The sequence below is a fragment of the Copadichromis virginalis genome, linkage group LG23, assembly GCF_057382275.1.
Source record: "Copadichromis virginalis isolate Kocher_CV1m ecotype Utaka linkage group LG23, C_Virginalis_male_GT1.1, whole genome shotgun sequence".
NCBI lineage: Eukaryota > Metazoa > Chordata > Actinopteri > Cichliformes > Cichlidae > Copadichromis > Copadichromis virginalis.
Window position 1 is genome coordinate 8,378,005 of NC_140639.1, and position 15,891 is coordinate 8,393,895.

The following is a 15,891-nucleotide window of genomic DNA, read 5'->3' on the forward strand; positions in this document are numbered from 1 at the left end:
CCGCTGTCTATGAGCTGCACTGAGTCAGAGGACTGGACTTTTCAACAATCCTGACACACGTAAAAACCCTGTTGAAGCTCCCGCCAGCAGCAGCAGCGACAAACATCATGTCCTCTCCTTCCCTCCCCATGCCTTCTCTCCCCCCAAGCCCTTTGGCCATGGAATACCTAAACGACTTTGACCTTCTCAAGTTTGAGGTCAAATCTGACACTCCTCCGCTCCCTCCTCCATGTGCGTACCCTAAATCTGGTACCCATGACCCCTCCAGCTCTCCGTACACCAGCCACCCACCACAGGACTCCAGCTTGAGCTCCAGCCCTTACAACTCACTGCCACCTTCGCCCACATTCAGCGATGCCCACCCACCCCCTTCGGGCTCTTCTTCTCTCTCTTCATCGTCCTCCTCCATCTCCTTTCCCCTCTCCATACCCAACAGTCTCACTTCCAACATCAGCTCCGGCTCTCAGGGGAACGTGGAAGGCAGTCCAGCCCATGGCGGCCCTCAAGGTCCGACCCCAGCCTCTCTGGAGGACCTGATCTGGCTGGCCGCACTGCAGCAACAGTTTGGAGGTGAGGTGACGGGGCCCGCCACTTTGCTGGGAGCCTTGGGAGGGGTGCCAGAGAGAGGGGACCGAGAGAGAGGGCAGGTGAATGGCTTCCTGGGGTGTGAGGATGCTGTGGAGGCTCTACTGAACTCAGCTGCAGCAGCTGTTAGCTCACAGGTAAGAATTTCTTATGCTATGTCAGTGTTATTATTCATTATACATATACCCACTAAACAACTGACTTTATACTTCTCTCTCCCTTCATCATTTGCACCTCCTCTTTTCAGTTCCCAGGTCTTTCTCAGAGTTCAAGCAGCAACCTGGGAGACTCAAGCAGCGACAGCGGAGGTGACATCTCCTGCGCCAAAGCAGCAGACATCTGCCATCGCCCACTCGTCTTCCTCTCATCAGGCCCTCCCTCCCTCCCCAACACTAACCCTGCTTCTGCTCCATACCCCCAACCCCTCAGCCCCCAGGGCCGCCTTCATCACCACCAGCATCACCACCAGCATCACCATCATCAGCATCACCCGCACCACCCCATGCATGGCAACCATCACCATCATCACCACCCACAAACCAATCAGGTACAAATCTATCCAGAATTGAAGAGAGGGCCTAATTATGATTATAATATTCAGCAGGAAGCGTTAATCAGTAAACCATGAGAAATTCCTGGAGGGAAAAGACGTGAAGCGAGAAAACAGTCGCATTAAAAGGCTGGGCGGAAGGAGGGAGCGATGGTCCAGCAAAGGATTAGGATTAGGCCATTACAACATGGTTATTAATGTCTTTGTCTATCTGAAGTATCACTTTAAGGATTGTTTTCCACATGGCAACAATAAGGGAAGATAAATCTTTACCTAAGGGAAAATTTGGGAACATTTTTTCCCAAAACAGTTTAGCAGCTGCAGGTATTCTGTAATTTAATTTAGTTATAATCTGACATCTGTAAATCTCTAAATGTTAGTATTTTAAAAGGTATACTGTAAATTTGCATTATTACAATAAAGGATGCACCAAGATTTTGGCTCAATGTTGCAGATTGTTATGTGATGCCAGTTTGGTGGTGACTAAATCTTGAAAGACCTAAAAAAAAAAAAAAAGTTAAGCCACTTTTTCTAATTACTTTGTAATAATTTCTCAGTTTTCGTTACAAATAATGGGGAATAAATAGAAGCAAAGGCATAGAAGCTCATGGGTGGTGCATCCCTTCATTCATTAACTGTATATACAGCCGGCCTGTTATTGGTGTCCTCAGGAAGAAAAATGTTTGTCGATAAGTATTTCTGCTTAAAACTACATTAGTATCTTATTAATAACTCAGTTGTGAATATTCTGCTCTGCATGTAAAAGGTAAATAAACTTTGTAATCTGTGTTCTGGTTGATCAAGATGTCTGGGTGGATCTCTATATGGAACACAGTGTGAGCTTATGATAATATCTGCTATTATTGCTGTGGGTAATCCTGATAACTGTCTCCCACACTTAGTCAGATTACATGACAGATTATAGACATGTGGTGCCAGAATGTGCCCCCTGACAGCCAGGCACGCTCACACACCACACACACACACTCAGTTTGACACATCATGTGTACACCATTCATTCCATATATGAATCTAAAGCTTTGCCAGAACCAGCTTCACACCCTGCACACCCTCCCATAATTTCCTGCATGTGTCTTGTTGCCAATTAATGGTGAGAAACAGCATATTCTTTATGTGTGTCGTCTCCATCTGTTCCTCAGTGCGGGGCGAACGAGCGTTTCTCTGATGAGCAGCTGGTGAGCTTGTCAGTGCGCGAGTTGAACCGACACCTGCGTGGAGTGAGCAAGGACGAGGTGGTGCGCTTGAAGCAGAAACGCCGCACGCTAAAGAACCGAGGCTATGCCCAGTCCTGCCGCTACAAGCGTTTACAGCACAGGCACGCTCTGGAGTCTGAGAAACATTTGCTTACCCAGCAGGTACACAGTCTTCAATTTCTTTTCATAAGTGTCAAACCTGAGATTTTGCCTCTTTTTCTACACTGGCATTAATCATTAATATCAGCCAGCTTTTTAATGGGAAATTCTGGTTTTAAAGTAGGTGAGGACAGCAAAAACATGCAGCATCTGACATAACTGCTGACACATTCTGCAGATAGAATAAATAATGCACTCCAAGTGAGCATCTTTGCACTTTAGCTCAGCGAAGCGCAGATAAATTACAATCTTTCTACTCCTTTCTCATCAGTTGGAACAGCTACAGTGCGAGCTGACGCGAGTGCTGAGGGAGAGAGACGCCTACAAGGCTCGCTATGAGAAGTTGCTCAGCACAAACCATGGTACCGGTGGTGACGCCCAGCCGACCCACACCAGCAACCCACCTTCCCCGCCCCCTGACTACTTCCTCTGAGTTTAATCCACAGGGGTGCACAAAGAAAATAGACAAGCCAGCGTGGAGCAATCAATAATGAGTAATCAGACTTGGAGCGAAGAAACAAGAACGCGTGTGTGTGTGTGTGTGTGTGTGTGTGTGTGTGTGTGTGTGTGTGTGTGTGTGTGTGTGTGTGTGTGTGTGTGTGTGTGTTTGTGTGTGTGTGTGAAAGAGAAAATGGAAGAGAGACTTTGGAAGGCTGTTTTGGGGATCATACAACTGTGAAAACCACCCTTGAATGACTAAAGGGGAACTGACTGTTAATTGATAGGGTTAGACTCAGCCCTGGGCTGCTTCACAGGCTCAGATTTATTTAAATGTGAATCATGGTTGCACAAAAAACTGACTGAGAGTTTCCTGAGAGCTTCTGCTGGTGATATCAGTGCAACAGGTGACAAACAGTACTCTGAAAATGGATTTTAAAAAACAGCTTTATCTTGCAATAAAACTATTATAGTGTCTGATATTGTTATCTATGCAATATTACATATTTGCAATGTACTTTGCAAGTGAGTGATTGAGGCTCAGTGTAGTTGTTTTTTCTTTTTTTCTTTTCTTTTTATATTAAGCTGCTAAAGCTGCAGAGGTCTGAGTAGTGCAGTGGTGTTGGATGTGGAGTGGTATGGGCTTGGATAAAGTATCCATGGCATGCAGTTAAGCTAATATTTCACAGTTGCCTACCAAAGTGTTTAAGCTCACCAAGACCTGGTATTCTTTGTAAGATTAATAATCATAGATTAAAGAATGTACAAGAATATCTTCCAGTGATTGTGTTAAATGAATAGCGGGGAAACTGACCTTTTGTTTTAGAAAAGAAATGTACTTTTGCCAGTTGGAATTGGCAAATTTCAGCCATTAACAGACTTGCTGTGTGCTCTCGAGAATGGGTTTTTACATACAGAGACACGGGGATGGTAGTGTGCTTAACTCAAGCAACTGCAAATGAAAAAAGAGGCAACCCATTTCAGCAAGCAAAAAGAAAAAAAAGTGTGGCATGATTTGTGTGGTTGTGTCCAGTTCTTCAGACTAGGAAGCTATTTTTGGGCAGAAGGAATACCTCTGTTAAAAAAAAAAGAGAGAGAGAAAAAAGGAAAAAGCATTGCTCTGTGAAAACACAGATCATTTTCATATTACTACAACATGCAGCACCACAGAGCTGGTCACTGTGGACTCGGGTACTGTGGGCTACTGATGCAACAGAAAATTTATGGTGCAGGGATGAAAAAAAATGCAAAAAAAAGATTTAAAAGAAAATCTTCATGGAGACACATTCTTAATTGTCCCATGAATTTATTGCCAGGGTTAATGCATTAGAGTTATTTATTTTGTTTGGGTATAGGTTACATAAATTGTTGTTTTATTTATTCACTTATTTATTTGGTATTTATTGTTTATTTATGTACTGATTCTAATTATTTTTTTGGTTTTATTCCATTAGCGTGTATTTTTACTTTCCTACAGTTTATTCTTTTATTCATTTGTGATTAGAATTAACATTATTTTACAACAAAGGCCCTTATCATGGTTTCCTGCTCCTGTTGTAGTGTGGTTTCATATGCATATACAATAAACCAATTACTTTACCATCCCTGTGATGTGTCAGGGTTTTTTTTAACACCTTGCACACAGGTTTAAACCTCATCTCTCGATTCACCTATCCTAGCATCTGCCACTGTCAATCTCCTGGAAGCCTTTTCTCTGCAGCACCATGTCCGGCTCCATCTCTCTCTTTATCTCTGCCCCTCTATAGTGAGGCAGTGACCCTGGGTGTGTGCTGTTTGGGATGACCTCATCTTCAGCTCTACCTCCCTCTCTGTGTCTCTCGCTCTCTCTCTGGCCTGTATAATAGGAGCAGGATTAGGGCTATAATAGCGCCCTGGCTGCTCACTGCCGGAGTCTATTGTGGCTTTGTGTGGGAGGGACACACCACTGCTCATGGCCATGTTCGCACTCTGACAGAAAACATGTTCATATACACTCCTTCGATAACAGACTAGAAAATACTTTGGTGAACTGGAAATTAATCTGTCAAATAAAATATTGAGTGTCTTCAAAGAAAATTAAAAAAATAGGGCTATTAAACTTTGTAAGCAAATGGGTAGGCAATCAAGTCTCTGTTTTACAGCAGGGATAACCTAATAACACATTTTAAACATTCTCACACACACACACACACAAAAAAGTCAATTAGGAATGTGATTACTTATGTTATAATGCCCCCTAGCGGCCGCTTCCTGCATCGCCTCCATCTACCAGAGGTCAGTGAATGCTTCGTGACTCTGAGCATCTTCCTACAGCACTGCTCCCTACATGCACGCATGCATCACGCTTCACTGCTATCACCGGGCTGCATGCACCTGCAGTAAACATTTCCAGCACGTGGTAGTGGTGTCACCTCTCCTCTCTAGGCAGCAAATCAAGATCTGGAGAGCTTTTTAGGCGTCAAGTCAGTGAGTCACAGTAGTCAGTCTGTGGAGTGCTGATGATGAATGGCAGTACTGACTTACCGATCTGGACCTGGGCCCTAACCTGAGAACACAGAATGACAGCGAAGAGCGAAATGAAGAGAGAGAGAGAGAGTGAGAGAGAGAGAGAGAGAGGGGGGGAGAGAGTGAGAGAGAGAGAGAGAGAGAGCGCGCTAGGGAGGGAAGATTGAGAAAGAGAGAGAGACCGCGCTTAGTGCTTACTTTTTAGTAGCTGATAACCACCTGACAGGTGAGAGATCATACCGGGCTGTTTGATAAGGGGTTCATAAAGTGAGAGTGGTGGGTGGGGGTGGCATGGGTGAGGAGGAAGAATGGTGATGATGCTCTTCCCTGTATATCTTCTGGAGTCCTCATTTCCGATCGCTTGATTTCAGTTTGCAGATGCCGACAGATGTGCCCGAAGACAGCGAGGAGAATGCGGCCACGGTAAGGTGCAGGAAAAGAAAAAAAAAGAAGGGAACTGAGGTTATGTGCTGACGGTGTATGGTATTCTTGCTGAATCTCTGTGTGTGTGTGAGTGTTGTAGGTAGGTGGTGGTGGTGCAGGGAGGGGGTGTCCTGCATTACAAAATACAAGGAGTCAGTTTATAATGGAGTTACGGCTACAATGACTAATTTTAACCACAATGCAATAAACAACCGATTATAATGGTGCTCAATAATTAACTCACTCGGTGGCTTAGTGCAGCTCAAACTTTAAATGTCATTTCAGCCCTCCAAGAACTTTATGTCGCCTTTCGACTGATTTTGGTTTTCATTCAACCTTTAATCTCAGGTTAATTGTCACCACTTCTCAATTCTTAGTTACGTCTATTTGCAGGGAGGGCGGGATCTGCTATGTTATGGTTGTTGCTCAGTTCCAAGAACTGAAGGTTATCCTTTAAGCAACAGGTTTACCCCATTAATTAACATTAATCCTCAGAAATCCAACCAATAAATCGATTTATTAATTTCTGAAAATATATGCATTTTCAAAAATTACTTATTAAGTTGCCATTGTTGTCAAGGCAGCCACTAAAAATGAAAAAAAAAATTATACCACTCAGTAGATAAAATAATTTGGTGTGTTTTAAAACACCCTCTGGCTAAATAATCGACACAGTAGAATTTAGCAGCTAAAATGCCAAATTTTTCTCTTTAAGAATTTCAGAAACAGCTAAAACAAGAATAAATATTGTCAGATGGACATAAATCTACACTAAATATTAGAGGTGGGAGAACTGATCCGAATACCAATAGTTTATCGATATACATACGGTGCTATCGGTATCTGATCGATACTAGCGCAATAGAAAGGATACTTTATTTCTAACCACTAGGATTCAGTATGCAGCACACATTTACATTTCAGGTCTCCAAAAAAAGAAATCCAGTTTCAAAATACATGAAAAGCTGAAAGGCCTGTTTTGTTGTGTTTACTTATTATTATGGAAAATAAAAACCACAGGGATTTAGAGGTGATCTCATAAAACATGACATACTGATCTCACCTACATAAGCTGCCTTTATAGGTTAAAGTTATCAGTATCGCTATCGGTATCAGCAACAAAAAATAAATAAATAAATAAATAAATAAATACAGCAAATATGATGGTGAAAATAGATTCATCTAGACAATGACAATAAATAAATAAATACTTAAATACTTAAATACTTAAAATACTGGCCCTCTATTTACTTGGCATTGGATCCATGCAATATCGCAAATATATCTAAAAGACTGAGGTAGGTTCTAAATGGACTGAGATTTAAGACAGTCACAGTGCCTTAGACCTGCATTATTTCCAAACACCAGCAGAGGCTGAGTCATCTGGTTGCCATTGAAAAGAAGTCTGTAGGAAATAGATCATAATGCTCTCTTGCTCTATGGTCCCATTTAAGATGTTTCTGGTGAGTCATGGTCCCAGTTGCTTGTCTCAAATCATGTTAAATACACCAGGGTCTTCATTTTTTTTTTTAAATAATGGCTCTAATTAGATACAGAGAGACAATTAAGCAGAGCTTTAGGGCCGGTCTACCTTATGACTGAGAGGTCATTTACAGTGTTTTTTGGTTTCTCCATTGAATCCCACCCTCACTCATCACATCTGGTTCAAAGTGCTAAGTTGGGATGAATTCACAGGACTTCATAAACTAAAAGGCAATGGCAGGATAGCTTTTATAGACAATCTATAGCACAAACAGAATGCCAAATTTGATCCCAGCTGATTCAATGTGTAACAAGTTTATTGATGTCAGAATAACTTGGCATTGCATTTAAACCCATCCAACACTCATTTAATATCTTTAAGACTTACAGCCAAATCTGCCCTGTGGTGTCATGCCAGTGACAATGGTGGAAAAAATTATAAGGCATAGTTGTAAACCTTTTGAAAAGGGTGTCTTATAACACAACTCTCAATTTTTGCTCAAAGGTAAATCAATAAATAGTAGCAGGAGAAGAAAAGCTAAGATTACAACACCTGCTACCTAACCCAGATACCCATGTGTTATCATCTGATGACTCAGCCTTTGGGACAACAAAGCCTATTTGGGCCAAGAATTCCTGTTCTGTGCACCTGTAATTGTTTGATAATGAAGATAAATAAGATAAATTTGTTTTTAAAAAACCTAATAAAGACATAACTCTTCATCACATGACAGCTGATGGTCTTGAAATTTAATCTAAGCAAATATAATCTCTCTTTTGCTCTTTGCAGGGTTTGTTTATTTCCATGCAACCCAAATCTACTCAAACATGATTGCTCAGCACTGCAAACAAAAACCAAAAAGCTTTCAGTACCAAAGCTCTTGCCCACAGAATCTGCATATTTATATCCAGAGTCTATTTATTGTGAGGCCACATTGCTTGCCTCCTTTCGCTGACCTTAGTCAGCTGTCAGGTTGACACTAAACGGTTTCTCTAGGTGTTAAAACGTGAACCCAAACTTCACAGTATGTGTGTGTTGCTAATGTGAGAAACATTTTCACAGAATATCATGAAGAATATGATGGACTGGATCAATTTGAAATAGTATCATCACATAGTTTGACTACTTTGGGGATTTTACTGCACAAATAGCAGACTATGTATTACAGTTAAGCAAACTTGTCTTTGTGTAGGCTATTTCACTACTTAATCAAATGCATTGCTAAAAAGTCTATAGACAATAGCCATGTCATAATTCATTATATATCTAATGTGTTCCCCTTGGGCTGCTTGCAAAGAGTAATATCAGGTCCAGCAGTTAGTCAGGTTCTACTCCATCCTAGTATTGCTGTGTTGACTGGGGAGCTTTTTGTTCATTATGAGATTTATTGAAGCAAGGATTTCCAATGCTTCACTTATGTTAGTGACTAATAAGTATATCTCCCTGTACACTCTTTGAATTTTCAGGGTTTTAAAAAGAAGTTCTTTCTGTCTTTGCAGTCCATTTAAGGGGAACTGCTCATTTTTAAAACTACATTCTTTCCAGTTCAGAATAATCCTTATTTATTTTTATCCCAAACCTTAGGGCAAAGCCACAGCCAGTGCTGTGTGCCTGATGATCCTATCAGGGATATCTACAACCTAGAGCCCGAGCTTTATGATCACAAACATTTTTGCACATAGAATCCACAACAGTAAAGATATAGGGAAAAAATAAGGAGAGGTTCATGTAGATCAGGTTTTGGGATTTGCTCTGGTTGGCATGTGGGAATCACTATTTCACGAGTGTTACACTGTCTGTCTATGTTCTTCTTTCCCACCAGTGTGACAGTATGACTCTGCCCAGCACTCCAACCGTTCGCAGAGGAAGCACTCCTCTGCCGATTAAGCACCAGCTCAGGCGAGAAGAAGCCGTCCACGATGAATGCGACTGGGCGTCAGGTGCGGCCGGGCCTTCGGTGTCCCCAAACAGTTTCAGCCCTGCCTTGGATGATACTCCAACCGTGACTGTGGAGGGCAGACCTGACGGGCCACTAAGGATTGCTCTCCTGGGGCAGAATGGCGTCGGGAAGTCCTCTCTGGCCCTGGCCCTCGCGGGAGACATGGACAGGACTGCATCTGTGGATTCTGATGGTACAGTGCTGTTTGTATGCAGAGCAATGTATTGCAGTGGAGTAAGTGAGCAGCAAGTAAATAAATCACAGTGCCCATTTCCCTCCTGAGACCTAACTGCTGCTCCCTTTGTCCTTAGGGGAGGGTTATGTGCACACAGTTACCGTGGATGATGAGGAGAGCACCATCATTATCTATGACAACTGGAGACAGGTGAGCCAAACAACACTTCATAGCTCCCACTCTGCTTCCTGCTCCCTCATTAGGCCAGTGAGCCCTCTGTGCAGCTGTATACAGTGTGTTCAGCTGCTCCTCTGTGCTGAATACTTGGACTGCTTTAAGAAGAAGAAGCTTAAATTGCTCCTTTGCAGTTTAGATTTTTCAGCACTTGGTTTCATTTGCTTTTCAGTATTTGAAGAACTCTGTGTGCTGGGAGGAATAAAGCTTCGCTGTATTAAGAGATTAACTGGGGTAATAGAAAAAGAGTTTGAAAGAGCGTGTAGAGAAATTTGCAAGCAGAACTGACAGCATATTAATGCATGAACACGAGTGTATCACAGCACTCGTGAGCACAATTTTATTGTTGGGGGCAGGGTAGACTGCCTCTGATAGATTACTAATACAGCTTACATTTGACATAAAAAATGGTTCAGTTACAATATATAAACAAATGCTTACTGCATATTTAGCATTTGATCTGCTCACAGTGTGCACAGTATTTGGAGCACCCTGTATTGTTTATTGCCATCACTGTAACAAAAACTGTCAAGCTCAGAGAACTGTTGGACAAAAAGGGGACAGTCAATCTGCAGCATCTGCATCTGGTCGACTGAAGGAAAGCTCATTATCAGGTTGTTTTCCACACTTTCTTATTTTCCCGTGAGTGCAGCTCTGAGGCATCAGCGTGAGGATGTGAATAGGAGAGAGAGAAACATACAGAAAGACAGAGAAGGAGTCGCCCACAGAGCTGGTGTGCCAAATGACTACATTAATGTTTCTGATTTACTGTAGGTGCATGTGCGAAAACGCTGAAGCTACACTCTTGTGGCACAATCTGTCTTTTCTGATGTGGGGGATTATAATGTGTTACTCCTTGTGCTACCAGATGTGAGAAATGCTAAAACACACTAAAACTGTGGCTTTATAAGGAATCTCCATCCGTCCATCCTTCTAACTACTTGTCCAATTTAGGGTTGTGGCAGGAGCTTACCCCAGCTGTTGTGGGGCAAGAGAGGTTGGGTACAGCTTGGACAGGTCACCAGTCTGTTGTAGATTTTACATAGCGAGACAAATTTACTATTTATGCTCGCATTAACACCTACAGCCAATTTAGAAACGCCAATTATGGCTTTGAACCCTGGGAGGAAGTTGGAGTACCTTGTGAGAACCCACGCAGGCACGGACGGGGACAACATGCAAATGCCACACAGAAAGGCCTCAGTTGGCACATGGATTCAAATCTGCCGTGAGGTTGCAGCGCTAACTACCACACCAAGGAATCTACTTATCTAATTTCCCAGTTACACCATTAGGGTTCATACGTTCCTTTTGGTCTGTGCTCAGTTGTAGACTTAATTAAAATTTAATGAAAACTCAGTGGACCATGGCAGCACTGACTAAAGACAAAGTGATGGTGAGTTCAGTTTGTGTGAAAAAATCACTCAGGAATTTGATATTTTTGGAGTCCCTTTGCTGCTGGAAGAGGAGTGTGCAGCTGTTGACTAACAAGGGTTTCAGGTAAAGTTAAAAAGACAGATCAGCCACCTGCTGGTTCTTCAAACACAATCTTTCTCTTTTCTGTATTTTTAGGGTTGGTGGAAATATTCATCAGAGCACTGGAAAGTAAAACATTATGAAGGAAAAAGATTTTGATTCATATGCAAAACACTACATCAGTTTGAATTAGAATCTTTGAGTTTGTTTTGGGTTTTTTAAATTTCATTTCTATTTTAGTGTCTTATATTTCACAAAGAACAAAAATGCATCATCCTCTGTCCCTGTGCTTGTCATTAAGGACCTGTCGGCTCTGCAGAGTGAGGTGTGCGTCTTGGTGTTTTCGGTGACTGACAGGCGTAGCTTCCACCGTACCGCGCAACTTCGGCTTCTCCTGAGAGAGACTCAGCCCCAGACTCCAATAATCCTCGTTGGTAATAAGAGTGACCTCGTTCGCACGCGTGAGGTCACCTCTCAAGGTGAGACGATTATCTTTTCCAAGTCACCTAAAAAAAATATTTTTTTTGATACATTACACTTTACATTACTCTTTCATATAAAGTATAAGCATTTCCTTTGGGAGCAGATTCTTTTCACAGTTTAGTTCTGTTTTGGCTTTCTTCATTACACTTGACATTGACATTTTACGCTCTTTCTTTCTCTCCATAAACAACGTAAATGTGAATGTCATGCTTTATTGCAGTGTGGGAGTTTAATTACAGTTAAAGCAAAAGCCTGTTCACCGTGACTACGCTGCTTGTCCACACGCCACAGTTTTATATCACACAGGCTATGAAACTACATACTTTTCAACCCAGTGTATGCCATTCTTCCTTATTTAAATGACCCTGCAGACCAATACTGCAGAGGGAGATCATGGTCTGCATTGAAGATGAAACTAAAGACAAATGTGCTACAGAACTATATAAAGAAACTAAAGCAAAAAATTCCAGCTTGATTTAGCTTACTTTATACAAGCTCTGTCCTGTTTACTTAATCAGTAAATATTAACTATCACTATCACAGGCGATCCAGTCGTTGTATAAACCTCTTGATGACATACTTCGTATTGCGTGTTTTGCACAGTTGGAAAACTATGAAAGATATCTCACTTAGCATGCAGACATCTTCCCTCCAGCACAGTTTTCATTACCAAGAGATAAAAGCTTGCTCTTGCTGTTTTAGTTATCTTTTATCCTGAAATTTTCACTTTTAAAGGGTAATTGCTCCTTTGAGTAGAAGATCCTTCCATAACCCCAGCTACAAGCCTTAGATGATACACAACATATCATGGTTGCTAATGACTTACGGTGTAATCACAATATTTACAGCTACATGTCCTTATTGATTCAGCTGTGTACACACAAATCTATTTCATTTATTCAGCCATACTTTACAGTGTGTTTTACGATGTGCTGACTGGAAACAGCGGTGGGCCTGGGATAAATGGGCACCCTTTTGTTGCTTAAGGCCAGGTTCGTGTGATGGTTTATGTTGTTATAATGGCCTTTTTCTGTATTCTGAACACAGATTAAGGCACGGATCATAAACCTGCAACGTAGTGCTCAACATTTCAAGAAGGTTTTGTGACCATAATATTTGTGACAGTATACATATTTTTTAAACTGAACATTTTCTTAATGCTTGCCTGACTCAGTACATGGAGTGCATGTACTGAGTGTTGTTAGTAAATCTCAGTGGAGTCACTCATTTGTTTTTGTGTTGGACATCTGGTTGTATTCCCTGGTGTGTTTTTGCCTCAAGTGGTGAAACATGTTTGTTGTTTCCACCTTAAGCGGGAACATTTTTATCACATATTTCCCAAGTATTGTGCTTTGTAAGAGTAGCCTTCTTAGTCGTCACTGAAGGCTGACATGCAGCTCTTCCTCTTAGACGTGCCCTGGCTTGGAACCTCTACTACCAACAATCTATTACAGGTGAAGGAGTATCAAAAGGTTTATATGGATGAAAAGACATGTGGCTCTGAATATAAGCTGTGACAGCTGCCTTTTTTCTGATCTCCTCCGTCTCCTGTTTTCCTCTCACAGAGGCCATGTCTAGCGCTGCCCTTTTCAACTGTCTGTATCTGGAGATCTCCGCCTCTCTGGATCACCGTACCGTGGAACTCCTGGAGTGTGCGGTGCGACTAGCCAGGGGCCAGTCTCCCTGGCCTCCGGGGACAAGCGCCGAGGACATGAGCGGAGGAGGGCAACGTGAAAGCATCACATCTCGTGCCAAACGTTTCCTGTCCAGTCTGGTGCCTCGGTACCCTCGAGAGCGAGAGGTGGGGAAGTTCCTGAGGCAGAAGTCCCGCTCCTGCCACGATCTGGGAGCGCTGTGATGGTGCCCCACGGGGAGCAAGTGGTTAGATTGTTAACAGGGATAGCTGGAAGGGATGTATTATACCAACAAAGAGAAAAAGATGTAGTGATGCAAATGAGTAGACAAGACAGGAGGAGTGACTAAGAAAATGTGAAGGAAACAGTGATAACAGGACAATGTTGTGAGGCTCACTCATCAGAGGATAATTGTTGATAGGATGATATAGAAACTCTGTAGACAGAAAAGGAGATGATAAAATACCGTTGTAGAAACATGTAAATAAACTGTAGTAGTGACATTTAACTGCAACCTTCACAGCTTTGAGAACTAAATAAATTGCTTTTTTGAGTCTTGAGAAAGTGAGTGCACAGTGGCCTTGAGGTCTGTTATTTTACTATCTGCCACGCGTTTTATACACTGAATAGGAAATCACATTAAAAACAGTCCAAGCCCCAGATAAAGTCATGACCACACATTTTCATAACTCATTTACAGGTTATGCTTTTCTGATGATTCATTCACTGTTTGTGAGCTATTATAGTGCGCAGTAAAACAGTGAAAGGCCAGTGATGACAGGCAGGAATTAAAGAGCTTTCTTTTTTAAAAATGGACTCAAAGAGCCCAGCATGAGAATAAGAAAAGGAGCAGAAAAAGGAAAGGGAGATTATTGTATATGGAGTGATTGTTGCCATGTTACTGTTGTCAAGGAAACCTGGAATCGTTGAGACTTACACATTATGTCCATTTCAGCTCTGTGACTGCACCTCTACCCTTTCTGGTGCATGTCGACTGCGAGAGAAGAAGGATGATTCGTGCAGCAAATCATATTTTTAAGTATGGAATTCGATCCAAATTAAAATGCAAAGACTTTTTATTATTATTATTATTATTATTATTATCAGATATCAGCCTCCATGCACTCATGTGAACCACGCTCGGAACCCTCAGCACTTCCATCCTCCCACTGACACCCACACGTGAACAAAGATTTAGCACATCACAGGTCATTATACCCATCATTTGTTATCAAAGGGAGAACTGGGCTATAATACAAGTAAAAAATAAAATGGTGGCATGATATTCTGACTCATTCCCTTGGCTGCAAACTACTGGAACGAAATGAAAGGTTAAGATTTTGGATCGTGAACATGGGGTGCAAGCTCCCTCGTGTGGCTGATTTCAGGTCCTGCAGCATGTAGAACATGAAGTTAGGCATAAGAATGAGACGCAAACATAAGGTGAAGGTTTAGTAATAGAAAAGAAGTCTGCATCCCAGTTCATGACTTGCTTGCAAGCTACTTAGCTTAGGTGAAAAGCAGCTATCTTGCATGCCTCCATGCAACAAATCGCCATATTTACTACATGCAGATTCACACGGGAACCCTTTTGATTTTTAAAAATAAATACAAGTACAGATGCTTTAAGTGCTTAGACTGATATTGTAGGTATAAAAAGGATGCAGCGACTCTGTAAGGAGCAGATGAAGATGTTGCACCTGTGCCAACATTAGTCTTTTATACCATGCCCAACATTTTGCTTATTTTTAACTTGTCCTCTGTTGAAATTATCCATATTTAGCAAAGCTACTCCAAATTCAAATTCAAATTCAAATTCAAATTCAAATTTTTATTTGTCACGTACACAGTCATACACAGTACGATATGTAGTGAAATGCTTGGACAACTGCTCGTGACCTAAAGAAAACAAAAAAGGAAAAGGCTATGAATAAGATAGGAAATAAATATGAAAAATTAAAAAGGGTAAATTTAACTAGGAAGGAATAAAATATAAATTAAGGTTAAAAATGAAATAACTGTACAACACAAATTAGAATGAAGGGTAAATTTAACTGGGAAGAATAAGATAAAATATATAAATTAAAGTTGAAAATAAAATAACTGTACAACAAAATACACAATATAGAACTATATAAGAATGTATGAAGAAATCTAAATATAAATAAATATATACACAATAACAGCAGCTGTACAAGTATTAACCGGAAATGAAGAATATAGTGACCAGTGTTGTGCAAAACCAAAGTCCAGAAAGTCCAGTGTGTGTGTAAGAACTGTATGTGTGGGTCAGTACTGTGTGGTGGTGTGATTGAGAGACCGTATCGCCTGCGGGAAGAAGCTCCTCCTCAGTCTCTCTGTGTTGGTCTTCAGGGAGCGGAATCGCTTTCCTGACCTCAGCAGAGAGAACAGTCTGTTGTTGGGATGGCTGAGGTCCTTCACGATCTTCCTGGCCTTGGTCCAGCACCGCCTGCTGTAGATTGAGTGCAGGTCAGGGAGCTCGGAGCGGATGGTGCGCTCAGCTGACCGCACAACCCTCTCTAGAGCTCGTCTGTCCTGCATGGTGCTGTTGCCGAACCAGGTTAAGATGTTT

The 15,891-nt window shown here is 41.7% G+C and overlaps 2 protein-coding genes across 2 annotated transcripts; both read left to right on the plus strand.

Moving 5' to 3' along the window:
* Nucleotides 1–78: 78 nt before the first annotated feature.
* Nucleotides 79–3,185, plus strand: nrl (neural retina leucine zipper). The gene is made up of 4 exons (XM_085449196.1): nucleotides 79–722; nucleotides 833–1,132; nucleotides 2,296–2,511; nucleotides 2,780–3,185. Exons 1-4 carry the CDS (start codon nucleotides 108–110, stop codon nucleotides 2,939–2,941), a joined length of 1,293 nt encoding a protein of 430 aa, XP_085305322.1. The 5' UTR covers nucleotides 79–107; the 3' UTR covers nucleotides 2,942–3,185.
* A 2,070-nt stretch (nucleotides 3,186–5,255) lies between these two features.
* Nucleotides 5,256–13,866, plus strand: LOC146680229 (GTP-binding protein REM 2-like). The gene is made up of 6 exons (XM_085449145.1): nucleotides 5,256–5,677; nucleotides 5,823–5,874; nucleotides 9,180–9,489; nucleotides 9,608–9,681; nucleotides 11,483–11,660; nucleotides 13,230–13,866. Exons 2-6 carry the CDS (start codon nucleotides 5,830–5,832, stop codon nucleotides 13,520–13,522), a joined length of 900 nt encoding a protein of 299 aa, XP_085305271.1. The 5' UTR covers nucleotides 5,256–5,677; nucleotides 5,823–5,829; the 3' UTR covers nucleotides 13,523–13,866.
* The last annotated feature ends 2,025 nt before the right edge of the window (nucleotides 13,867–15,891 follow it).